Below are 27,703 nucleotides of genomic sequence, written 5' to 3' on the forward strand. Positions count from 1 at the left end.
GAACTTCTCCACAGCAGCAGCCTTCATAACATACTGCTCTTGCCGGCATTGGGCCTTCTTCTCTGCTGGGTCCTGCCTTTGCAGAAACAAGAAATGGCAGGATTTGGCAGAGAGCAGTGTGTTGTGTTGTTTTGCGATACTGTGTGTGTGTGTGTGTGGGATGACAAAGAAAGAGAGCAAGTGAGGGAGAGAAGGGAGAGGGAAGGGAATTGGGGGAGTTATCAAACCTCAGGAGGGGCATGGATAGAAGGTGCTGAATCTTGGGTGGGGAGGGGAGAAAAAAAAGATGCCTTACTGCAGGGCAGGCAGGGAAGAAGATGGCCTGGAGATAAGAGAGAGATTATATAAGGCAGTGGTGAAGAATGGTAGAGGCTGAAGTCAAAGGGAGGAAAAGAAAGAGATGCTGGGAAAGGGGAGCTGAGAGAGAAATGAGGTGAGAAAAGTGGGAAAGATGCTAAATCCACAAATGGAGAGAAAAAAAGAGATATGAGGGGTGAAGGAGGAATAAGGGAACAGAGGGGGGAAAAGCTGGACAGAAGGAGAGGCAGGGCCACAAGGAGAGGGATAGAGACACAGTGGATGGAAGGGGCAGAGAGAAGACAAACGCTGGATGGGAAAAAGAGAGTGAAAAGGATGATTAAAGCAGAAATAACAAAAGGAAAGAAAAATATTTTTGTTAATTTTTTTATAGCTGTATTGATAAATGTTTTTAAATAGAAAAGAGAAATAAAGTAATCTTTTTATTAGACTAATTTTAATACAAAATACTGTAACAGAATACTGTACAGAATACTGTAACAGAATACTGTAACAGCAGTATACTGTATTGACCTGAAAAATTAGGTTTTGGTTTCTGAAAGCTAAATTAAAAATGGATTAGTCCAATAAAATGGTATTTTCATATTTCTCATTTTTGTTTTATTTCTATTTGTTAATTTGTAAAATGGTGATTGTTATTTGTCAATTTTTCCACACGGCCCAGCAAGTGGCACCTATAAGCATCACCCTTCGATCAGGTGAAACCCTCTCCATAGATGAGTCCTCCAAAATCCTAGTTTGTATACTGGACTCCACTCTAACCATGGAACCCCAAATATCTAGTCTCCGAAAGAAATCCCTCTACACCCTGAGACAATTAAGACAAATCAGACCTTACTTTCACCAATACCACTTTGACTTAATTGTACAACTGATGATCCTACCACAACTGGACTACTGTAACTCCATCTACATGAGAATTAACACTGCTCTAATTCACAAACTGCAACTCATCCAAAACACTGCTGTATGACTTATCTTCAACTTGAGAAAATACAACTCAGTCACAACCTTCATCAAACAAATGCACTGGCTACCCATCCCATCACAAATAACATTCAATATATATCTTGCATCATTCACCGCATACTTTATGGAAACTCTACGGCCCTATTCATCCAGCTCTTCTCAATAACATGGTCTACTTCCTGCAGAACCCTCATCCGGATGCTACTAAATTTCCCATCCACTAAAGATCTTCACTATAAATGAGTTTTCCACTCCATGTTTACCTTCCTAGGAGTCAAAACTTGGAATGGCCTTACAGAAAGGACCAGAACTGAACCTTGCCACATCATCTTCCGAAGAAAACTGAAAACCAATCTGTTACTTAATCTCCTTTACCCTCTCTTCTCTCCCCTTTCTCTCTCTCCTACCTATCCACCTCCTCTCTCTCCCTCCTCTTTCTTTCCCCTCTTACCTCTCTTTACAGTCGCCTTGAGCCTGTATAGGTATGAGCGACACACAAATAGATTAGATTAGATTTTAAAATATACATCTGCTATCTTTATATTTTGCACAGTATTAGGGGCACGTGTTACTGTTTCTGTGATACTGCATTGTATGCAGAGTCTGGCTTCTTGGCTGTTTAGTTTAACTGTTGTCTATGTATTTCTATATTTGGTTTGTGATTACTTATTCCATACTGGGCGAGGGTATATCTATGTTCTGATGTATGAAAAGGACATAGTTTTCTGTTAGCATTGACTGTGCAGGTCAATTGTTGGCCTTCCCCAGCACCTCCCAGTGCTCCGTCATTATCACGGTTCTCTCTGGATGCAAATGAAAGAAAAAAAAATATGGACTGAATCTTGGAGCTGCTCATAAGCAAAATTTGAGCTGTGGTAGTCTACGGGTGTTCCAGATTTAATTCCCGCAAAGATATCATAATGATTTCCATCAAATCTGCTGATTTGAAAGTTCTACTCACTGTCGGGTCCTATCCCTAGTCTAGGGCTGCCACAGACTCTTGGCTGCCAGCGATCACGGGTTTTGTCGGCAGGAGGGGTTGGGCACCCTCCTGCCGGCGATCTTCAGGGGTGGGCCGTTGGGGGGACCGGCAGGAAGAGTTGGGCACCCTCCTGCCGACAATTTTCAGGGGGAGCCGTTGGGGGGGGGGGGTCTGGGGAGAGGGTTGGGGCATTTTGAACCCAATTCTGTAACCGGCGTCTGCAACATGGACATCGGTTACAGAATCGGGTTAACTTAGGGCGGGTGTAGGACTGATTCTGTATAGGATGCCCGGGACGGGTGTCCTATACAGAATCCAGGCCTAAGAGCCTGAAACCCTTGACCCCACTAGTCCTCACGCAGCTGGACCAACATGGGACCACTCAGCCTGATAAATCAGCCGAGCTCCAGGGGATTGCGCCCCAAGCTATCCCATGAATTACTGAAGGCTGGCTAGGTAGGTGCCCTGCAATAGGGCTACCCCCCCCCCCCCCAGCTACAACCCTCTGATCCAGAGACTGTATCTTCTCTCAGGCAGGGCTGTCCCAGAAATCTTGGGAATCTCTGTAGCACAAGGAAGCCTCAAAATTCAGATAAAAACCCAATAATAAAACAGATGCAAAGCAGAAAAAAAAAAAAGACATCTTCTCTTCTCACTTGCAAGAGGAAAAACTGATGATCTTAGGTACTGCCCAGTGACACAAGGAGGCAGAGTTGAAAAATGTAGATGTCTTCTGCAATCCTCATGGGCAAAAGGAAGAAGACCACTTGTCAAGACTACTGTATCCTCTGCACTAGAACTTCCTGTATCTTTATTCTATCTGTTCCTTTGACACTTATTGGTTGCCCGTGCTATGATTGCTTCCTGAAAGATGCCTCATACAGCAGCTGATTTTTGAGTGGTGACTCTGCTCTTAAGAAACAGTTTCAAGTTTCAAGTTTATTTAAGAATTTTATAAACCGCCCAATCGGACTTCTAGGCGGTGAACATTACGTTAAAAACATGTATGGGGTAACTATACATCCGTTAAAACAATAATCATTGTTAAAAACATTTAAAAACAATACATAAACGGGAACCAAAAGAAGGGTAGAACTACAATTTATCAAGTAAAAGAGAGAACATATAGGGAAAGAACAATAAGGGAGGGAATAAAACTATGTAGCCCTAAAAAGGGCATTAGGTCTCAAAAGCATCAAGAAAAATTTTAAATTTGTCTTAAAATGGTGAAGAGTTGATTCTTCACGTAAGTGGACCGGAATATTATTCCAAAGAGATGGAGCGCTAACAGAGAAAATGGTGGACCTCATTGTGTTGATAATCTTCAAAGATGGAACAAATAACAGATTTTTAGAAGAAGATCTGAGAATCTTAGAAGTACTATAGGGAATAAGAAGGTTATTAATGAATTCTGGCTGACTATTTTGTCTAGCTTTAAAGGTTAGTAAAAGAATTTTATATGTGATTCTATGTTCAACCGGCAGCCAATGAGCTTTATAAAGGAGGGGAGTAACAGGGCTTCTTTTCCTCAGACATTTTCTAGCAAAAATTAAATGCTAGAGAATGAAAGATGATACCAGTGCTATAAGTGGCACTGGGGAACTCCAGTGAGAAACAAGAATGGTACCTGTCAGCATAGGCAATGGAGCAGGGAGGGGGGGGGGAGGAACGACAAATTGTGTCCGCAAGGTGCTCCAGTTCGCTGGAGCACGTCTGTGATCTTTGGGTCACCAGCAGCATCAGTCAGCTGAACACACTGCCTTAGGCGGCACAGAAGCTTTGCCTCTGCAGGGACAGGATGTTGATGCTGAGTGAAAGCTTCCAGGGCCACCAAAGGCAGCATATTCAGCTGACATACACTGACAGCAGCCTGAAGACTGGAAGCGGCAGCCTGCCCTGGAGGAGAAAAGAGAGGAGAGATAACCATTCCACAGGGGAACCAGAAGGGATCAATGTTGCACCCAATTGGGGGGAAGGAAGGAGTGAAGAAGGAAGCCAGATTGGGAAGGAGGAAAGAAAGAAAGAAAAAAGTCCAGGGAAGGAAAAGGAAGGGAAGGGAGAGGGGTGAGAGATACCAGACCAGAGGGAGAGAGAGGGAATGGAAGGAAAGCAGAGAAGAGATTCCAAACTACAGGGGGAGGGGAGAGAGAGATGGAAGGGAAGGAGACAGATATGCCAAAACATAGGGTGGGGCAGGGAAGAGAAGAGTGAAGTCAGAGAGATGCTGGACCATGAGGGATGGATGGAGAAGAGAGGAGAGAAATGCCAGAGCATGGGGTGAGGTAAATAGAGGGAATGGAGAGAAATAGATGCCAGACCATAGGGTGGAGTGGGAAAGATAGAAGGGAAAGAGACTAAGATAACAGACCTGGGGAGAGGAAAGGAGAGAAGAGAGATGCTAAACCACTGGATGGGGGGGAAGAAGGGTGGGAAAATGAAAGAGGAGACAGAGATGCCAGACTATGGGATGGGGTGGGGTAGGGAAGAAAAGAAAGAAAGGAAAGGAGAGGAGAGACATGCCAGAGTATAGGGTGAGTGGGGAGAGGAAGAGAAAGGAGAGATAAAAATGGAGAGGGGTGAAGCTGCAATGAATCAAGTACAAAAGAGAGGGGCCACAGGATGAATGTAAGTTTGTGGAAGGGGCATAGAAAGAGGACAGATGCCATATGGAAGGGGGGAGAGAACAGACAGTGGATGGAAGGGGCAGAGAAAGAGGGCAGATGCAGGATGGAAGGGACAGAGGGCAGATGCTGAATGGAAGTGAACAGACGATGAGCAAAGCAGAAACCAGAGACGATAAAGGTAAAAATAAGAAATTTTTCTTTAGGATAAAGTAATATTGCAGCTATGTTGATAAATATTTATAAACAGAAAATGGAAATAAGGTGATCTTTCTATTGGACTAATTTTAATATAATTTTGACTAACTTTCTGAGACCAAAACCCTATTCTAATCAGGACAGGATACCATAACTATACTGTACTGACCTAGGGAAGGAGGTTTTGGTCTCTGAAAGCTAACTGAAAAATGATACTATCTTATTTTCCATCCTTTTGTTTTATTTCTATTTGTTAATTTGCCTTGACCTCTCTGAAAAAAAGCAAAATATAAATAATAGTTAATTTAAAGTTTCTTTACGTACAGTGTGTTTTGTTTTGTTTAATTATGTGATTACAATTATGTATTGTTAATAAGATTATATTGTGTGTATTTGAAGAATGAATAGAACAAATTACATTGCCGTTAGTACTATTATTATGGGGGTGGGGTCTGGGGTGGAGCTTGGAGGTCTGAGGCGGAGCATGTGCAGGTCTGGGGCATGGCTTGTCCAGATCTGGGGCAGAGCTTTGGGTGCCCTCCAAACAGAAAAGCATTCCACTGCCTATGCCTGCCAGTGGTACAGTGTTCTAAGTGATGACTGCCAAGTCAGCCAGTTTCTGCTCAGAGGGTTCTGGTTAGATCTGGGTCTTTCCTTATGTATTTAAAATGAATATTATTAGGACAAACAAGCACTGGCAAGGGGGAGAGAGAGATGAATAATCAGGGATGGCCACATCTCCCTCCAGAGAGTGGGTTCCTCAGTAGTTTCACTTGGCTGCAGAAGGTAGAGCAATACCCTTAGCCAAGCAGAATAACCTGTGTAAGTAAGCTTGCAAAGAAATACTAGGTCATTGGGAACAAACTGAGCTAGTCCTTGTTTTATTCCAATGCAGCTATGGATTGGTAATTCTTGCTTTTCCTAAGGCACTAGGAGGCAGACCTAAGTAAGAGACTGGCTCAACTCACTCCTTATGGCATGGAGCATGCTGGGAACCCTATTGCAAAGGGACATAAGATGTTCCAGCCCTTTTCACTCACCTGGCCTCACAGAATTTCTTGGTCATGCTGGGTCGGTCCTGGTTTCTCCGCCGCCTGAACCATCTTTCCACTTGTCGAGTGTGGAGGCCACACTGCTGAGATAAGCTGCAGATCTGGCTCTAAAATACAAGCCACAGAGGAACTGATGTGTGTCTGTGTGTCTGCATCATGATTCCCTTTGGGTGTGTATTCTGGCTCTGTGACTCCATTTTGGGTGTGGGTGTGTGTGTGTGGGGGGGAGTGTCTCCAGTTCTGTGAGGCATTCACAGTGTGTGTAAGTTAGCTGTGATGAATCCCTGAAATACACGACACCCTTGCTAACTCAACCAAGTCAATCTTCAAAGTGATTTAACCAGGGAGGAGAGCCTCCTGTCCAGTTAAATTGCTTGTGCCTGCCAAACAGTGCTGCTGAATATTAGCAAAAACTGCCCCTGTTATCTGTAAGGGGGGTTTGGGTAGAACTGGTAATTAACTGGTTATCAGCAATATTCATGCAGTTAAGCACTTAAAGTGAGTGAGCAAAGTTAGGACAGCAAAAGGGCTGGCCTAACTTTAGCTGCTGAACTAACTGGGTACCAATTTGAATATCGGCTGGTGCTCAGTTAACTTATGGGTAGCAATTGAGGGATTTCTGATGTACCCTTCCTCTCCTGAAGGCAAGTTGAGCCCTCCAAACAGATCCACATCCCTGCACCCCCATAGGCCCCCCTAAGCCTACTTGTGATATCCATGGTGGTTTAGGGTGTCCTACAGCTGGAACAATGCACACTCACTCCTGCCTAATGCAGCTTCAGGCCTCAAAAGGGACACCACAACCTCTAACTGCAGCCTCACGGTAATGCGAGACTGCCTCTCTACTACTACCGTATTTTCTTGCATATAACGCGCGCGTTATAAGTGGTTTTTACATACCGCGCATACCCTTGCACGTTATACGCGTGAGCGCGTTGTACAATTTTTTTTTTACATAGTTCCCCCCCGACGTCCGATTCACACCCCCGCCCCCCCGCAGGACCGCTCGCACCCCCACCCCGAAGGACCGCTCGCACGCACCCGCACCCCCACCCCGAAGGACCGCTCGCACGCACTCCCACCCGCACCCGCACCCCCACCCTGAAGGACCGCTCGCACCCCCACAGCCTCCCGACCCCCCCATCATGTAGAAGCTCCTACCGGTGTCCTGCTGCTTCCTCTTGGCGGTCCCGACACCCGACACGATCGGGGCAAGAGGGAGCTCAAGCCCTCTTGCCCCAGCCAACCGCGGCACCCCCGACACGATCGGGGCAAGAGGGAGCTCAAGCCCTCTTGCCCCCCCGACTCCCCGACACAATCGGGGCAAAAGGGAGCCCAAGCCCTCTTGCCCCGCCGACTCCCCAACTCCCCAACAATATCGGGCCAGGAGGGAGCCCAAGTCCTCCTGGCCCTGGCGACCCCCCCCCCCCCGCTTAGTTGTTCGGGCCAGGAGGGAGCCCAAACCCTCCTGGCCACGACGACCCCCTACCCCCACCACACACTACATTACGTGCAGGAGGGATCCCAGGCTCTCCTGCTCTCGACGCAAACCCCCCTCCCTCCAACGACCCCCCCCAAGAACCTCCGACCGCCCCCCCAGCCGACCCGCGACCCCCCTGGCCGACCCCCACGACACCCCCACCCCCCTTCCCCGTACCTTTGTGTAGTTGGCCGGACAGACGGGAGTCAAACTCGCCTGTCCGGCAGGCAGCCAACGACGGAATGAGGCCAGATTGGCCCATCCGTCCCAAAGCTCCGCCTACTGGTGGGGCCTAAGGTGCCTGGGCCAATCAGAATAGGCCCGGGAGCCTTAGGTCCCACCTGGGGGCGGGGCCTGAGGCACATGAGCCCAACCCGACCATGTGCCCAAGGCCCCGCCCCCAGGAGGGACCTAAGGCTCCCGGGCCTATTCTGATTGGCCCAGGCGCCTTAGGCCCCACCAGTAGGCGGAGCTTTGGGACGGATGGGCCAATCCGGCCTCATTCCGTCGTTGGCTGCCTGCTGGACAGGCGGGTTTGGCTCCCGTCTGTCCGGCCAACTACACAAAGGTACGGGGAAGGGGAGTGGGGGTGTCGTGGGGGTCGGCCAGGGGGTTGCGGGTCGGCGGAGGGGGGCGGTCATTGGGGGAAGGGGGGTTTGCGTCGAGGGCAGGAGGGCCTGGGATCCCTCCTGCCCGTAATGTAGTGCGGGGTGGGGGTAGGGGGTCACCGTGGCCAGGAGGGTTTGGGCTCCCTCCTGGCCCGAACAACTAGCGGGGGGGGGGGTCGGCAGGGCCAGGAGGGCTTGGGCTCCCTCCTGGCCCGATATTGTCGGGGAGTTGGGGAGTCGGCGGGGCAAGAGGGCTTGAGCTCCCTCTTGCTCCGATCGTGTCGGGGGTGCCGCGGTTGGCTGGGGCAAGAGGGCTTGTGCTCCCTCTTGCCCCGATCGTGTCGGGGGTGCTGCGGTTGGCTGGGGCAAGAGGGCTTGAGCTTCCTCTTGCCCCGATCGTGTCGGGGGTGTCGCGGTTGGCTGGGGCAAGAGGGCTTGAGCTCCCTCTTGCCCCGATCGTGTCGGGGAGTCGGGACCGCCAAGAGGAAGCAGCAGGACACCGGTAGGAGCTTCTACATGATGGGGGGGTCGAGAGGCTGTGGGAGTGCGAGCAGTCCTTCAGGGTGGGGGTGCGGGTGCGGGTGGGAGTGCGTGCAAGCAGTCCTTCGGGGTGGGGGTGCGGGTGCGTGCGAGCGGTCCTTCGGGGTGGGGGTGCGAGCGGTCCTGCGGGGGGGGGGTGAATCGGACTTCGGGGGGGCATCAGGCTTTCAGGGTGGGGACAGGACTTCAAGGGGGAGAGGAGAGTCGGGGCGGGCGAAAGGAGAGTCGGGGTGGCCAGAGGAGAGTCGGGGCGGGCGAAAGGAGAGTCGGGCAGCATGCGCGGTATACGGGTGTGCGCGGTATATAAAAATTTCTGTACATAAATTTGTGGTTTTCGCGTGCTATACCCATGTGCGCGTTTTACATGGGTGCGCGATATCTACGTGAAAATACGGTACTTATCATTTCTATAGCATTGGTAGACATGCATAGTGCTGTACATTAAACATATAAGAGACAATCCCTGCTCACTAGAGGTTGCAATGGCCATTTTGAGGCTTAGAGTACTGACAGGCAGAAGTGGGTGTTCATCACTCCTGCTTGAAAAACCACCAGGGATATCACAGGGAAGCTTGGGGGTGGTCTTGGATGAGTCAAAGTAGGAGTGGGCCTATTGAGGGGCTGGATTTGTCTTCAGCAGAGGGGGAGGGGGAAATCAGGATTTAGCGGGATTGGGGGAAGGAGTGAGGGCACCTGATTCAACTTATGCAGGTCCTGGCTGATATTCAGCTGGGGCCGTCATAAGTGTCTTATGCAGGTCCCACCGAAAAGACTTATCTTTTCTCCTGAAAATGACTGATCTCTACCCAATTCGCTCTCTGGAATCTAATTGTTAATATAATAATTAATCCTAATCTTATTAAAAGCCATAAAGATTCCTTGTTGAAAATTGCAGGATATAAGAAACTATACGGTATGGAATATCAGCTAGAACCTGCAAAAGCAAGTGCCAGTGCCCAGACATGGCCTGTCATTGAATATTGGCCCAGTTTTAAAAATAACACCAACCATTGCTAGCTGTATACTGATTGGTACCTGTTCAACTGTCTGACCTTCCTTAGTCTTGCCTCCTCACTGGAAATTAGATCAGAGGCAAGCTGTCAGCATAGCAACACAGTAAGCATACACTCCCACTTTCAAAAGCTGTTTTCTCCATTCCCTTTTATGCCTTCTGATTACAAAGGAAATGTGCAGTATGGGGGAAGAGCAGCCATTTGCACAAACAGTAGTGTTGGGATTGGCAAGTGGAAGAGCAGGCACCTGATGGCAAGATCATTTTGTCTCAGACAGCTCCCTTCCCACAAAGAACTGCCAGAGACTTAACATTTTGTTCAGGCTTCTCCAACAACCTGTGGGTCACCAGCATAAGCTACATGATGTGGCAAGATACTTTTCTCCTTATGAAACGGTAGAAGCACTGATACTGTGGCAGCTTTACACCTTCAAAGCCATGGCCTAGGGCAGGGGTAGGCAATTCCGGTCCTCGAGAGCCGGAGCCAGGTCAGGTTTTCAGGATATCTACAATGAATATGTATGAGATGGATTTGCATGCACTGCCCCCTTGAGATGCAAATCTGTCTCATGCATATTTATTGTGGATATCCTGAAAACCTGACCTGGCTCCAGCTCTCGAGGACTGGAATTAACTATCACTGGCCTAGAGAGTCTGCTGAGATTGTCCCAAGCAGCCTTTTACTGAGGCAAGTCTCCAACCCACACTGTATGCAAAGCCAGGATGTGAGCTCTTTTGGGAAAGGAATCTGTAGTCAAGTCAGCTGATTCTTGCCATTCTAATGGTGAATATAAATATTTACAGAAAGGGTGTTTGAACATAGAGTTAGGTGTGGAAGGAACTCACCTCCGTGGGACTCTTGGTGCATGTGGTATAGAAGATCTCCAGGATGTGGTTTGGGGTGGGTTTGAGTGGAGACTTCTCTTTTACACCCAGCTTTTTGCTCAATGGTACAGCCACATACCTACATGAGAAGAGATCAATAACAATCAGCAGCTGGAGAAGACAGTAAATATTGAGATCCTTAGAACCTAGCAGCTACAAACTATAGCTCATATAGGAGGTAGTTGTGACCCCAAAATACCAATGGGGTATCAGTGTCCTGAAATGACTTAGCAGGTGATGACAGATAAAACAAACCAACTGATAGTCAGTGCTGTTTAACTAGCTAGAAATGGTACTGACCAATTACATAGCACCCAACTTGCTAAATATGAATATTCAGTGAAAGATAACCAGTTATCTCAGCTGAATATTCTCAGTTAGTGGATAAAAGTTAACCGGTTATATCACACAATAACTGACAATTTTCAGCATTGGCCGGCTAAGTTTAGTGGCCAAATTGGGCTGCATAAATAGCAGTCCTATCTTTGGCTACTATTACCTGGCCAGTGCTGAATATTGACTTAGCTGGTTAAGTTTATGCTGACCAAAATAGACCTGGATATTTAATGCTGATAATCAGAAACAGCCTAGCATTGAATATCCATGGTCAGTGCCAACCACAGAAGATAGCCAGCCTGCATCCCGCAGTCTGAACATCAGCCCCAAAATGTTCCAACAAGCCTGCCTGGTTAATCTGTCCACACTGCTAAAGATACATCTCTCCTTCAGAAGAAGCTTATAGGATATTGCTCCTTATCCATGTCAGTTATAGGTTTCTCTGGCTCTGTCTCCACCATCAGCATACAGGGTTCAAGAGTTAATCCAATCCTCTGACTTCCTACCTTGATCGTCCAATCTGAGATGTAATAGTTATTCCCTTATGAGAATTATTGCTTGGTCTAGCTCTAATATCTTAACACTGTCCCGTAAAAATAAAATAATAGTGTCTGATCACATCATGAGATGAAATACTTCATTCTGTGAGCGAAGCTTGCACTGCTGCTCCTTGTGCTGTCCCTGTCATCAGGCTGTTCAGTATGTCTGTGGAAAGCTGCACTGGCTCTACCTGTCATCAGCACGTGCACTGTGTTTGTGTGAAGCTTGCAATACTGCTGTCCTGACTCTCCCTTGTTACTGAGCTGTGCAGCGTACGTGAGGGAAGCTTGCACTGGTTCTGTCTCACCAAATCATGTTTTATCATACTATCTTTTACCATGCAATGTCTGAGAATACAGCATCATGGCTGGAATTGCAGCCTTGACACCCTGAGGCAGTGGGTGCAAGCCCACACTGCTTCTTGTGACCCTGGATAAGTCATCTGCTTCCCTATTGTCCCAGGTATATTAGATAGATTGTGAGTCCACTGGGACAGATAAGGAATTATGCTTGAGTATCTGAACAAATTGTTGTAAACCGTTCTGAGCTCCCCTGGGAGAACGGTATAGAAAATTGAAGTAAATAAATAATTCTTTCCTTGTCAACAGGATGTGCAGTATGTTCATTGGATGCTTGCACTGCCGCCACCCTTGCTCTACCTGTTTCCAGGTGTGTGAGTGTGTGTGTGTGTGTGTATATACTCGAATACAAACAGAGATTTTTGGGCCAAAAAAGGGGTCTCGGTTTATATTTGAGTCTATCACCGTAGTTTTAAAAAAATATCTAAAAGATCACGTGATGCCGTCTCGGTAAGCCGACGTGCGCGAGAAGAGCTCCCGGGCCCGCTTGCTTTTTTCGATCTCGGCCGGCATTGCTATCGGCGCGGTCTGCTCTCCCCGACTTCCGGTTTCGGAGGGGAAGTCCCGGCAGCGTTTTGCACTCGGTTTGGGGCACTATGGCTGCAAAAGTGACCCGCAAGGAACGGGAGAAGCCTCGGGCTGCAGATCCCAAGATGGCGGAGCCTGCCCTCGTGTCTCCCTCTTCTCCACGATCTGAGTGGGTGGCGGATGTTATAACGGAGGTGCGAGCAGCGATACAGGACACCCTTACCTCTCAGCTTCAAAAGCTCTCCGACAAACTGGATGGCTTGGATGCTTCTGTGAGCCATATTAGAGCGGAGTTTGGCTCTTTTCAACAAAGGGTGTCTGATTTGGAGGACTCGGCCGGGCAGTCTAGGGAGGCTCAGACAGCGGCGGACTCCAAAATTCGCCAGCTGGAACTTAAGGTGGAGGATCTGGAGAATCGCTCCAGGCGCAGCAATTTGCGACTTGTTGGCGTTCCCGAGTCGGTGTTGGATGGGCAGCTGCACTCCTTTTTGGAATCCTGGCTGGTGCAGTCTCTTCAGCTTCCTTCGACTGCGGGGCCCCTGAGGATTGAAAGAGCGCACCGTCTGGGAGTTCGCCGCCAAGATGCTACCCGTCCGAGGGTGGTAATCTTCAAGGTGTTGAATTATGCCCACAAGGTGGAGATCCTGCGGGCTATTCGGGCGAAAGGCCCCCTCACTTATGAAAATCAGAAGATTTTGTGCTTCCAGGACTTCTCGGTTCAATTGGCTGCCCGGAGAAAGGAGTTTGCCGCTGTTTGTCGTCAACTCCATGAGCGGCGTATCCAGTTCGCGCTTCTCTATCCTGCACGCCTCAAAGTTCAACATGAGGGTCGCTCTCACTTTTTTGACTCTGCGGCTGATGCCTTGGCTTATGTGCAACGTCTGGCGGGAGCGGCGCTTAGCCCCTGATCGTCCTCTGGTTCCTAGTTTCTGGTTTCTGGACTGTACTGGGCTGGCTCTCTTGCTGTTTTGCTGCTGCTAGCAAGCTGCCTTGGACTTTGCCATGGACTGACGGTGGGGCGGAGGTGCTGGAGATTAGGGAGCTGCTGCCATTTTCTCTGCCTGACCCATGTCCGAGGACTCCAGCCCTTTGGATTTGTTCCTGCTGTTCTTGTTTGCCTGTGTATTGGATTATAGGGCGCTGTTCCTCCGTGGGGGATGGCGTGCTTTTCTGCCATGGTGCCTCCATCTGCTTTTGACATAGCTCTCGTTTTGTTTTCTCTCAGCATAAGGGGGATTTATTTTGTTTTATTTATTGATATGTTGTCTTCTTTGCGGCTTATATTGGGAAAGTTTCCCCGCATAACTGCCTGTTCCTCCGCAGTAATTATGCATTCTTGTTTTATTTGTTGAGATATGTCTTTAGTCTAATTTCCAGTACTTCTTCTTCGTGGGTTTGTGTTTAGTTTCTATGGAAGTTGGGGGGTGGGCTCGGGAGGGCTTTTCAGCGTGATTGGTATCTGGGTTTCTCCCAGATCTGTGCATGAGAATTTGGGGGTTGGAGTTTGGGAGGTTGTTGGGGGGGGGGGAGGGCTGCTGGGTGGTTGGGGGTTGGGCTGGGGAGGGGGGTTTGTATGTGTGGAATGTTTGGAAGGGTGTGTTTGGGTGTGACTGGAGGTGGTTGTGTGACCCGGGGTAATGGTGTTTGGCTGTGTTTGTGTTTTTTTTTGGACTATGGGTGACTTTTTGCTCTGGGAAGGAGCCGCTGGCTGGGACGGTTCCCCCGGTAGTTTATTCAGCTATCTTTCTTTTTATCTTAGCTTTTCCTACTCATGGTAATTAAGTTTATTTCCTGGAATGTCCATGGTATCACATCTCCTGTTAAACGCCAAAAAATTCTTAGTGCATTGAATCGACAAAAGGTGGATATAGCATTTTTGCAGGAGACCCACCTCTCTTCTGCGGAACATGCTAAACTCTGCCGGTGGTGGGTTGGTGAGATCTTGGAGTCTTCGGGTCTGCACCGGAAGGCGGGGGTAGTCATTTTATGTCGTAAGGGTCTGCATTTGACTACCCATAAGGTATGGTCTGACCCGCAGGGGCGTTATCTGGTAGCTAAAGTGACACTTAATAGGCAGGATTTGCTCTTGTGTAATATATATGCTCCTAACACTTGGGATGGGTCCTTTATGCGTTCCCTTACCAGACTTCTTCACCAGGACCTTCCAGTGGTGTTGGGTGGGGATTTTAATCAAGCTTTTGATCCCACTATTGACAAATCTAATCCCCTTCCTCACGACAGGTATGCCCCGAATAGAGGCCTTCCCTTGTTTGCCTCTTCTATGTCTTTGATTGATGTGTGGCGGGTGTTACATCCGGGAGACCGCGACTACACTCACACATCTAGTGCCCATGCAACGCAGTCCCGTATTGATTATTGGTTGCTCACGGATTCCCTGTTTTCGCAGGTGAGCTCGGCGGAGATTGGGGGATATGATGTTTCGGATCATGCTATGATTGTTCTTATTTTAGAGTTTCCTGGAGATACCCCTGGGGGCTTTCATTGGCGGTTTCCTCTCTCGCTCTATTCTGATCAGGAGTTTCATGCTTTCCTGGTAGATAAATGGAAGGACTATGCTTTTCACAATGCGTCTCATAGGGGTGACGCATTTCTTTACTGGGAGGCTGCTAAAGTGGTGTTGCGGGGTGAGATCATCGCTTACTCTAGCCGAAAGAAAAAAAGGCGCGACCGTCAGGTGCTCCGGCTGGAACGCCAGGTTCAGGATGATCGTCGCCGCTATGGGGCTCATCCCACCGGAATCAATAGAGCGTTATTATTGGCTTCGCAGTTGTCGTTGCGGGAACTATTACATGATCGGGCTATGAAGTCTTTGGCATACTATAAATTTCAACTGTATTTGCATGCTAATAAGAGCGGTAAGCTTCTGGCAAATTTGATTCGACGTGCTAAGGGGTTTTCCCCAATTCTCCATCTCCGCCGGGCAGATGGTGGTTTGGTCCACAAAGATGAGGATATGGCGGCGGTGTTTCATCATTATTTCCAGGAGTTGTATGCTGCTCCACCGGTTTCTTCGTTGGCGGGTGATCTTTATTTGGATCAGGTCTCTCATCCGGTGGTGACAGAAGCTCAGAATGCGCGTTTGCAAGCTCCTTTTACAGTTGAAGAGCTATCGCTGGTTCTTGGTAGTTCTCCGCTGCAGAAGGCGGCGGGGCCCGATGGCTTTCGCAGTGAATTCTATAGACTTCTACTTGCGGACGTGGCCCCAGTTCTGGTTGATGTGTTTAACACTGCGGTACGCGAGGGGGCTCTTCCGCCTTCTCTTCGGGTTGCTCAGATTGTGGTTCTACTTAAGCCCGGCAAGGACCCATTACAGGCCTCCTCGTATCGCCCCATATCCCTGTTGAATGCTGAAGCTAAATTCTTTGCTAAATTGTTGGCCAACCGGTTGGCGGGTATTTTGCCCTCACTGGTGGCGGAGCCTCAAGTTGGGTTCGTCAAAGGTCGGTCGTCCACTCGCAATTTACGTACTATATTGGCTTCGCTGGAGTGGGTGGAGCGGGAGCAGGTTTCTTCTTTGCTGGTCAGTTTTGATGCCCATAAGGCCTTTGATAGGGTTTTGTGGGATTTTTTGTTTTGTACTCTTCAACATTATGGTATGGGAGGTTTCTTTAGTGATGCGGTGGCTGCGTTATATCATGATCCGCTGGCTAGGGTGCTGGTTAATGGAGTTTCTTCGGCGGTGTTTCCAATTCAGCGGGGTACTAGACAGGGTTGCCCCTTGTCTCCTCTTCTTTTTGTGCTCACCTTGGATCCCTTAATTCGCGAAATCTCTGCTAATCCGGCGGTTCGGGGTGTATCTCTTGGCGGCCGAGAGTTTAAGATTTCGGCATTTGCAGACGATTTGTTGGTTCATTTGACCTCCCCGTGGGAATCCTTTCCTGCTCTTATGTCGCTTTTTACGGAGTATGGCGATTTTTCGGGCTTCCAATTGAATTATGATAAATCTTTGGCATTAGCTACGGCCGAGGCGGTGCGCTTGGAGTGGCCGGGGCAGTTTCCTTTACGGTGGGCGGATGGCGTATTCAAATATTTGGGAGTGCAACTCACGAGCAGTGTGGGACGGTTATATCGTGCTAATGTAGATGTTTTGTTGGCCGCTACGGAGGGTTGTTTTGCAAAGTGGATGTCTCTACCTCTCTCTTTTTATGGAAGGGTTCAGTTGTATAAGATGGTTATTTTTCCCCGCTGGTTGTATGTACTCCAGTTGCTGCCTCTTTGTCTGCGTCGTAGCGATCTTCAACGGCTTCATAGGCAGCTGACCCGATTCCTCTGGCAGGGCAAGAAGTCTCAGATATCGATCTCTTATCTGTTCGGCTCGGGAAGGATCGGTGGTGTGGGGCTCCCGGATATTGGCCTCTATAATCTGGCTTGCTTGTTGCGATTTTTGGGTGACTGGTGCTTACAGAGTGATGACTATCTTTTTCGGGACTTTGAACATGCTCTTTTCTCTCCTTGGCACTTGTTTTCGCTGTCTCAGTTACCTGTTCGCCTCTTGCCTCCCGCGTTCCGTTCTAGTTTCATCCTTAGGTCGTGGCGTTTTTTCTTGGAAGGCATTGGTAGGGTTACTGGGGGGGGACCATCAAGTTTCGGATCAGTTGTCTATACGGGGGAATCCGCAGTTTCTGCCTGGCTGTGATAACTCGGTCTTTGTGCGATGGACTGGAGAGGGGTTTCTTCTTCTTGAGCATTTATTGGATGAGGAAGGGGCGATGAGACCTTGGGGAGATTTTCCCATGCTTCATTCTTTGGGTGTGGGAGGTCTGTTTGCATACCGGCAAATTCATCATTATGTGGGATCCTTGGCACGCCCGGGCTTACGGTTCCGATTGGGTAACCAATTTCGTCTATTTTTTGCCCAATTTTATGCTTGTGGCTTGACGGTGTCTGCGTTGCATGGGGCTTTGCGGCGGCTTACTCCTCAGAAGTCTTATACGGCTCTGGAGAACCGCTGGGGTAGAGATCTGGGCATACCTGGTGAGTCCCTGAACTTTCCTTCCCTTATTAGTCGTATCTCTTCTATTTCTATTAGTGCAGAACTGAGGGAATGCCAATTTCGAGTGGTGTATAGAGCGTATTTTTCCCAAGAGCGGGTCCACAAGGTTGGGGGCATTTCTTCTCCAATCTGCCCTAAGTGTACACTGGGTTGCAACTCCTTTTTTCATGCATTTTGGGGATGCCCTCGAGTGAAAGTCTTTTGGAGAGCCGTACTCCGCTTTTTGGAGCGGCTGGTTGGTCACGCTATTCCGATGTCTCCGGTAGGCTTGCTTTTGGATAGATATGAATCTTTGCGAGTGCCTGCTCGGAGACATCGGTTGCTGATCCGGAAGGGTGCTGTTATAGGAAAGAAGATCATTCTTAGCGTTTGGACGCAAGACATAGCGCCTGCTTACTGGGCTTGGAGGAATCGTTTTCATAATGGTCATCAACTGGACATTGCTGCATTCATGTCTCTCCAACCATCTAATCCAGCAATCCAAACTACTAACGGAACATGGTCCCCATCCCTATGGTCAGACCACTACACATACAACTTCAACATCAGTTGGTCTAAGACCGAACACACACCTCAATCAAAAAAAACCACATATACCACACGCAAACATATCGATCCAACCATTTTTTGGTCAAATGTAGATGAAACCATCCAAAACTGCGACCCAAAAAACTTCAGCTCCCACTGGAAAAAGATATCCACTAACATCCTTGATGATCTGGCCCCCCTACAAACCAAAACCAGAACCAGCAGGAAATCAGACCAATGGTTCGATAACGAACTACTCCAACTCAAAAGACAATGTAGAAGATTAGAAAGAAAATGGAGGAAAAAGAACCAAGATCAAACAAAAACCGACTGGAAAAAAATCAACAAACAATACAAAAATCTACTAAGGGATAAGAGGAAAAGCTACTATACTAATCTCATAGGCACGGAAACCCAAGACTCCAAAAAAATATTCCAAATCCTGAAAGAATTAACGGACACCAAACCATATACTACCACCACGAACACCCCTCCACCATCACCCACCCTCTTAGCAGAACACTTCAAGAACAAAATTATCAACACCAGAGCCACTCTCATCCTCAACCCATCCCATCAAAACTCAATCACAATCCACTCTACAGGAAAAGAGGCAACCGCAGCAGACAGAATTTGGACTCAATTCCCCAACATACAATGGTCAGAATTCAACAAATTCTACAAAAAATACAGCCATGCCTCCTGTGACCTCAACCATTGCCCCTCATATCTCCTTACCACCTCTAGTGTAAAATTCCGCACCATAATTCTACAATGGATTCAATTCACGCTCACAGAAGGCACATTCCCTGCTGACCTCAGCGAAATCGTCATCACCCCAATCCAAAAAGACCCAAAAGCACCACAAGACCACCCATCTAACTTTAGACCTATAGCCTCAATTCCGCTATATGTCAAAATTATAGAAGGCCTAGTAGCCAAACTCCTCTCCAAGTACATAGATGACCACAACCTACTCCACCCCACGCAATCTGGCTTCAGAACAAACTTCAGTACAGAGACACTACTAGGCTCCCTTATGGATACCGTCAGACAACACCTTAGTACAGGGAAAAAAATGCTTCTCATACAACTGGACCTAACTGCAGCATTCGACTTAGTGGATCACAACATCCTTCTACAGATCTTAGACGCAATAGGCATCTCAGATAAAGTATACTCATGGTTTGAAGGATTCCTAAAACTCAGAACTTACAGAGTAAAATCAAACAAAGAAAAGTCAGAATCCTGGTCAAACCCCTGCGGCGTACCACAAGGATCTCCACTATCCCCTACCCTCTTCAATCTCTACACCGCTTCTCTAGGAACGCATCTGGACAATCTGGGCATAACCACTTATAGTTATGCTGATGACATCACTATCCTCATCCCATTTGACCACTCTAAACCGACCATGACAGACAAACTTCACCAAACACTTGAAACAGTCACAACCTGGATGAAAAAACACAAACTTAAACTCAACCAAGACAAAACCAAATTCATCCTTCTCGAAAATGACAAGGTCCAAACCACAACCAACTTAGAAATAAACGCAATCAAATACCCAATCCAAACCACCATCAAACTACTTGGCATGACCATAGACAGATGCTGCACTATGCAACCGCAAATAAATAAAACAATTCAGAAATCATTCGCTGTCATGAGAAATCTGAGACATGTCCGAAAATTCTTTGAAAGAACACAATTCCAACTTATAGTACAATCACTAATACTAGGTATATTGGACTACTGCAACATCCTCTTCCTTCCTTGCCCTGTAACCACGATTAAACAACTCCAAACAATCCAAAATACAGCTTTGAGACTCATCTACTCATTGAGAAAACACGACCACATCACTGAAGCCTTCATCAACTCACATTGGCTTCCAATCCAAGAAAGAATCCAATTCAAATTCTACTGCATACTATTTAAAACCCTACACGGAGACAGCCCATCATACTTGAATAATCGCCTCATCCAAGCACCCACTACCAGACACAGAAAAACACACTCCCCATTCATACCCCCCCCAATCAAAGAAGTAAAAAGAAAAAAACTACACGACGGCCTCCTAGCCACCCAAGCCGCAAGGCTGGATAACCAGATCTCCAACCTTCTGATGACCACTCCAGAATATAGGACGTTCAGAAAAGAAATAAAAACCACACTTTTCAAGAAATTCCTGAAACAGCATTAACATCACGACCTCTTAGTAACTCTAAAACCGACATCTGATCTACCCATTACTGCACTAACAACAACAAAAGAACCTCCACTATGACCAACTATTAATTCTCTTCAAACCACCTCACCCTCAACAACCCGTTTATGTTTATAAAATCTACAATCAATGTAACTCTGTATTTCTAAATTAACCTTTTGTAATCCGCCTTGAACCGCAAGGTAATGGCGGAATAGAAATCCCTAATGTAATGTAATGTAATGTAATAATTTGATGCTCTTGGAGCAGCGCCATGCTCGATTATCTGTCCGGCGGTCGAAGATTTTCCTGCAGACCTGGGACCCCTACATTTCCTCGCTTTCCCCTAGGGCCAGAAGTATGGTCTTGAATTCACTCTGTTGTTGATACCTTATGCTCTCAGCTGTTTTCCCCGGGTTGGTGGGTGGATGTTTGGGAGAGTGTGGAAGATAGGTATGAGTGGTTGGACGTATGTGGAGTTCAGGGGGTAGGGTGGGATTACACATTGTGGGAGGGAGGATGGGAATTGGTTCTCTTGTTTTGTTTGATCTGTGCTGAGCGGCATAAGCAAACAGCTTGCTCAGCATAATCCTTTCTTGCTGGGGGGTTTTTGGGTATGGACTGGGTCTCATGGTGTGGGTTTGGGTTGGGGTGGGGGATTGGGATTTGGAGTGGGTGGGGAGTGGGGGGATTCTTTGGTTGGGGTGAAAATGTGTTTGATGGTACATTTGATGTTCGCGACCTTGTTGTATGGTCGTGTTGTCTTGTGTGTTTATTGATGATGTGCCAATAAAACATGATTTATACTAAAAAAATATCTAAATTTAAGCCTACTGGGCTGTGGGGAATGGAATCGCGGGTCAGGGACAGGTCTGACATGCGAGGTAAGCAGCTGATTCCTCCTGGTGGTGGTCTTCCATGCTGTTTGCTGGCTGCCGGGGGGGGAGTGAGGAGTCAGCGGCGCATCCGGATTGTGAATATCCCTGCTTTCAGTTCTGTCCTGGTCCTGCTACACTGGCTGGCAATAACGAAGCCAGACGCCACGGGGGCCTTCCCTCTTGCCGAATCGCTACAGGCTCTGCCGGTCTCTATCCCGCCCACCCCCCTGAAGTTACTTCCTGATTTTGAGGGGTGGGACGAGACTGGTACATAGAAAGCAATGACATCCCTTCTGCTATCAATATGGTTATCTGTATAAATTCTGAGCAGTGAAAAAGCTGTCCTGTATTTATCTGGATTACTATACAGAGAGTGAACTGAATTTTGCCGGTATGTGCTCTCTCTCCTCCATTTTATAACAGCTTGCCTAAATTACATGTCTAAGTTGTAGACTATTAGCACTTATGTATGTGACTGCTACAATTACAGGCTTGAGCACTAGCCATACATACACTCAGCGGTATACTATGATTTTAACACAAAACTCGTTTAGCATGCAAATGCAAAGGGGCATTCAAAGGGGGAGGCACATGGGTGGTTCATAGAGGTTTTTTTATTACTATTTTGTTATATAACATAATAAAAATCAAGCAACACAATAACAAGAAGCAGGAAAATACAATAAAATAAGTAACATCCATTAATTGTTGCCCACATTTGTCCTTTCTGGGTTAGGAAATATTATTTAATAAGGATATTCAACATTATTATTCCTACAGACAGGCAAAAAAAAAGAAGATAATTAGAATTTAAAGTCACTTTTATCATCAACCATTAAATGTTAGTCTTCTGAAACTGTCTGAAGTACAGGTTTATCTTTAAGAAATATTTCCAATTGGGATGGATCCACAAATATATATTTATTATTTTCAAAGGAAATCAGACATTTACAAGGAAATCTAAGAAAAAAATGTAACCCCCACAGTTAAAACCTTAGAGGGGCATAATCAAAACATATGTCTAAGTCCGTTTTAGGCCTAAGTTGCTAGTCGCCCAAAGTTGGACATGGGAAAAGGTCCATTTTCGAAAAATACGTCCAACATATTTTTTTTTTTTTTTTTTAAATCGTCTAACTGTACGTCCAGCCGTCTGATTGTCCAAACCGCTAAGTCATTCATTTTTATACCCCATTTTCGTCCAAAAATTTGTCCAAGTCAAAAACGCCTAGACAAAGACCTTTTGGACATGGGCAGGGTCAGCAAAGTGATGGACTGGACACCCAAATATTGCACCTAAGTAGTGGGGTACCTTACAGGGCACTGCTGTGAACTTCACAAAAAGAGTGCCACATACACATCTCACCACAACAACCTTATAGGTCATGGTGAGCCCCCCAAAACACCCCCCAGAACTGACTAGACCCACCTGTCTACCACCCCAATAGCCCTTATGACTGCAAATGCCACTTATATGGCAGTATATAAGGGTTTGGGATTTTTTAGGGGGGTGCACATGTTTCACCATGCATGCAGTGGTTAGAGTGGCTTATGGGCCTGGGTCCTCCTCGCCATGGTTCACTAGCCCCCCCCTCCCCCCCCCAGATCACTTAAGCCACCTCTGTGCAGCTCTACTAGGCTTTCCTATGCCAGGCTGCCAGGTGCTGATGTTCTGGAGGCAGATATGTAAAGTTGTTATTACGATTTTTATGGCAGTGAGGGAGGGGGGTGAGTGATCACTGGGAGATTGTGTAGGGGTCTGTACTTTGTCCCTACAGTGGGTTATCTGGTCACTTTGTATACCTTCTTGTGACTTAGACCTGGTTTTAGATGGCCTAAGTCACAACGTCCAAGTTCCATCTAGGCAGTGTTGTAAAACTTTCAGTTATACATGCAGTACGGCTAAGTCTAGGATGGCCCACATCCCACCCTCTCCACTCCTCCTAAAACGCCCCTTTTAGCTCTGGGTGCACTGCAGCACTGTGAAGGCCTAAGTCATTTTTAGATACGTCTAAAACCCGGTTTGATTATCAGCACTTGGACAACTTGTCTCACTGATCTTCTAAGTGCTGATTTAGGCCGGTGTTTAGATGTATTTCTGTTTCGATTATGAGCCCATTAGATTTCAGCTGTAGGAACTAGTCCTGCCCGATTCACGATTTGAATCGGTTCACCGATTCACTTTGGGTGAACCGATTCAAATCAATTTAAAACAAAAAAAAAATTTGGTTTCCCGATTCGGCTAACCCTCCCCCCTCTCACCCTAAAGCAGGCCCTGCTCTTGCTGGCCGGCCGCTGCTGCACCTGCTTTAGAGGGCGAGGGGGGAGGGTCAGTCGGGAAGTGCTGGTGTCTGGCTTCCCCCCCTGGCGGCTGGCTCCCCCCCTGGCTTCCCTGCACCGTTTACCTTATAGGAGCAGCCTACAGAGAAGATCGCGGTGCTAGTGATCTTTGCAAACTGCTTTAGAGCTGTTTCCTTCACCGCGATCCTGCCTCTGATGTCAGAGGAGGGGCGGGACTGCAGAGGAAACAGCTCCAAAGCAGTTTGCAAAGATCACTAGCACCGCGATCTTCTCTGCAGGCTGCTCCTTTAAGGTAAACGGTGCAGGGAGGCCAGGGGGGAAGCCGGTCACCAGTGGGAGGCCAAGGGGAACACGCAGGCCTTCCAGGAGGAGGGTGAGCAGTCCTTCGGGAGGGTGGGGGGTTGGGGGGGGGACAGGCCTTCAGGGGGGACAGGAAAGCAGGCCTTCAGGGGGGGATGCAGGCTTTCAAGGATGATGGCACAGGCCTTCAGGGAGGACAGGCAGGCCTTCAGGGGTGGGATGCATGCCTTTAAGGGGAGGAGAGACCTTTAAGGGGGAGAGATAGATCTTCAATAATAATAATAACAGTTTATATACCACAGGACCGTGAAGTTCTATGTGATTTACAATGATTAGAAAGATGCTACAAATTGAATGGAACATACATAGTTAGAGATTAGTGGCTAATAGTTTACGGGATCAGATTTAGAGGAGAGATTGTGATGGGAGCAATTGTACAGATTCGTTACCTAGGTAATTCAAGAACAGGTATGTTTTTAGGTGTTTCCTAAATTCGCCATAGTTATTTGCGTGTATAATTCGTTTTTCCAGGTCTTTGCCCCATAAGGCTGCTTGATACGATAGAAGTTGTTGATGGTGTCTCTTAAATTTACATCCTCTAGCTGATGGGTAAACGAACTTCAGGTGTGTACTTCTCTTATGTCTGTTGGTTGAGAAGGAGAAGAGGTCAGTTATATATTTAGGGGCTAGACCGGATAGTACCTTGAAGCAGAAACATCCCAGCTTGTACTTCGCACGTGCCTCCATTGGCAGTCAGTGCAGGAGTCGATAGGAAGGGGTTATGTGATCGGACTTCTTCAACCCAAAGATCAACCTGACTGCCGCATTTTGTACCACTTGTAGTCTCTGCATGTTCTTCTGGGAGATTGCCAGATGGGCAATGTTACAATAATCGAGATGGCTTAGTATTAGGGATTGTACCAGTATTCTGAATGATGAAGCGTCGAAGTATGCTTTAATGGACCTAAGTTTCCAGAGAGTAAAAAAAACCCTTTCTGACTAGGGAGTCCACTTGGTCTTTCATGGTTAAGCCTTGGTCCAGTATTACCCCCAGAACCTTCATTGTAGGTTGAATAGGGTAGCTGAGATTGTTGATGCGCAGTGGTGTTGTAGTGATAGGTGGGTGAGGCGAGGCTATGAAGAATTTAGTTTTTTCTGAGTTAAGCTTCAATCTGAATTCTGTGATCCATTGTTCCATCAGGTTTAGTGCTTCTGTTGCCATGGGGGTGGTTTCAGAGGGAGAAGTAGTGAACAGGATAATGATTGTAAAGTCATCTGCGTAAGTGAATAATTTTATACCCCGCTGGGCCAGCTGCATGCCTAGTGATGACATGTAGACGTTGAAAAGCAGTGGGGATAATGGAGACCCCTGTGGAATGCCAGATGAGTTTCTACAGGTTTTAGAGAGGTTGAAATTGAAACGTACTTGATAGGAATCCTCGGAACCAGTCAAATACCTCTCCTCTGATGCCGATTGCGTCTAAGCATTGTAGCAATTTCTCATGATCCACCAAGTCAAAGGCCGAGCTCATGTCAAATTGCATGATTAGAGCGTTATGGCCCTTGCTGAATAAGGAGCGTAAGTAATCTAGGGTCACCGCAATCACTGTCTCGGTGCTAAACAGAGGTCTGAAGCCAGATTGGGTTTCATGTAGTAGAGAGAACTGGTAGAGGTAGTCCATCAGCTGGGTATGTACTAAACCTTCCATTATTTTTACGAAGAATGGAATGGATGCTTCAAGGGGGGGGACAGGCCTTCAAGAGGGAAACAGGCCTTCAGGGGAACAGGCAGGCCTTCAGGGGGGGTGTAGGCCTTCAGGGGGGGACAGACCTTCAGGGGAGGGGGGCCCTGGTGTAGAAGTACACGGAGGGAGGGAGGGAAGGGGGGGTTCAAAGAGATGTGCATATGCCGGACTTTGGGGGGGGAAGAAATGGGTCTAAAAATAGAGGAGAGGGAGAGAGATGATGGACAATGGGATTTAGGGAGGGAAGGAATAGAAAGGGAGAGAAGTTGGACACAAGGGATAGTGTGGAGGGGGGATAGAGATACTGGATAGGAGGGTAGTTGGGAAAAGAAAGGGAGGGATGGTGGACCCTGGGGTGGTGGGGAAGGAGGGAGAGATGATGGATGAAAGTGTTGTTAAGAAAAGGTGGATCTGTGCAGGGAGACGAAAAAAAGGAAAGATGCCAGACCTCTGGGGGAGGAAAGGGAAACGGAAGGGGAGGACAGAGATGGCAGATGGATGGTTAGCAAGGAGAAAGAAGAAAGAAGGAGACCCTGGCAAGCAAGTTATCAGAAGACAATCAGAGCCTGGGACCAACAAGATTTGAATAATGACCAGACAACAAAAGGTAGAAAAACTAATTTTATTTTCTGTTTTGTGATTACAATATGTCAGATTTGAAATGTGCATCCTGCCAGAGCTGGTGTTAGACTGCAAATGTGAGCTAGGATTTAACAGAGAGAGAAAAAGTATTTTTTGTTTCTTTATTTTGTTTACACCATAGCGCCAGTGTGGTTATGAGAAGGCAAAGGGGGTGAAAAGGCTATAAAATAAACCCATAAGGATGTTTGAAAAAAACACCCAATTGGGCAGGAAAATCGAATTGAATCGAAAAACCTATTCAATAGGCTGAATCGAATTGAATTTTTTTTTTCCTGAATCGGGCAGCACTAGTAGGAACTTGGAGAGACCTCCCAGGAAAGGGACTTGGGAGTTCTGATCGACAAGTCGATGAAGCCATCCACGCAATGTGCGGTGGCAGCAAAAAGGGCAAACAGAATGCTAGGAATGATAAAGAAGGGGATCACGAACAGATCAAAGAAGGTTATCATCAGTGTTCCCGCTAAGGTGCGTTGGCCTGCGCTCGCGCACAAAATATTACATCGCAGCGCAAAGTTTCTCTTCACAGCGCACACACGCGTCGCAAAGGTAAGGGGAGGTAAGGTAAGGGGACGCATTGGGGGGATTGCACTTCCCCACAATTGCCATGCTTCGGTTCCTCTTCTTCCTTCCTTCCTCCCCCCCCCCCCCCCCGCGGGACCCTGCGGCACCATCAACTCTTACTCCCTCTAATGTCGGCCCTGCAGCTCCAGACTTCCTCGCACCTTCTCCCCTCCCCCTTTGGATCGCTATTATTTTAAATGTTATAGCCGCGGAGCTGTATCCATCAGTGGAGATGTCTAACCTCGGCCTGCCCCGGAACTCTTACTGCAACAGTGACTTCCTGTTCCTGCCTAGACGGGCGGCTGCTGCAGTAAGAGTTCCGGGGCAGGCCGAGGTTAGACATCTCCACTGATGGATACAGCTCCGCGGCTATAACATTTAAAATAATAGCGATCCAAAGGGGGAGGGGAGAAGGTGCGAGGAAGTCTGGAGCTGCAGGGCCGACATTAGAGGGAGTAAGAGTTGATGGTGCCGCAGGGTCCCGCGGGGGGGGGGGGGAGGAAGGAAGGAAGAAGAGGAACCGAAGCATGGCAATTGTGGGGAAGTGCAGAGCTGCAGGGAAGAGTGTTGCGGTACCCAGCTGGAGGGAGAAGGAAGATGAGGGAGGGAATTAAAGGAGATGCCAGGGCTTGGAGCATAGGAGGAAGGTATGCCAGTCTAAGGGAAAAGGAAGGGGGAGATGTGAGAGCATGGAGGGGGAGCGAAAGATGGAAGAAAAGGAAAGGAGAGAGATGCCAGAGAATCAGGGAAGGGGAGATACCAGACTATGAGGAGAGGTGTGGGAGAGGGAAGGCGAGGAGAGAGATGCCAGACCAATGGGGTGAAAGGAGAGATGGAAGGGGGAGGCATACAGTTTCTGGAAGGGGCATAGAAGGAGAGAAGATGCCATATAGGGGAAGAGAGACGGCAGACAGTGAATGGAAGGAAGAGAGTTACAAGAAGATGAGGAAAGGAGAAACCACAGAAGACAAAGGTAGAAAAAAATTTCTATTTATTTATTGCTTTAGGAGACATGTGTCACTGTTTCTGTGAAGCATTGTATGCAGAGTCCAGCTTCTTGCTGGTTCAATTTAACCTTTGTCTATGTATTTTTATTTTAT

General features: G+C 47.5%; 1 protein-coding gene across 1 annotated transcript in view; it reads right to left on the bottom strand.

Moving 5' to 3' along the window:
* Positions 1 to 27,703, bottom strand: part of CERS4 (ceramide synthase 4) — a 205,400-nt gene that overhangs the window by 70,505 nt on the left and 107,192 nt on the right. The window contains exons 3-4 of the mRNA XM_033957298.1: positions 10,627 to 10,744; positions 6,129 to 6,247 (exon numbers count right to left, since the gene is read on the bottom strand). Coding sequence (XP_033813189.1) covers positions 6,129 to 6,247; positions 10,627 to 10,744 — 237 coding nt within the window. The remainder of the gene's footprint in view (positions 1 to 6,128; positions 6,248 to 10,626; positions 10,745 to 27,703) is intronic.

Source organism: Geotrypetes seraphini, chromosome 8 (genome assembly GCF_902459505.1).
Source record: "Geotrypetes seraphini chromosome 8, aGeoSer1.1, whole genome shotgun sequence".
NCBI lineage: Eukaryota > Metazoa > Chordata > Amphibia > Gymnophiona > Dermophiidae > Geotrypetes > Geotrypetes seraphini.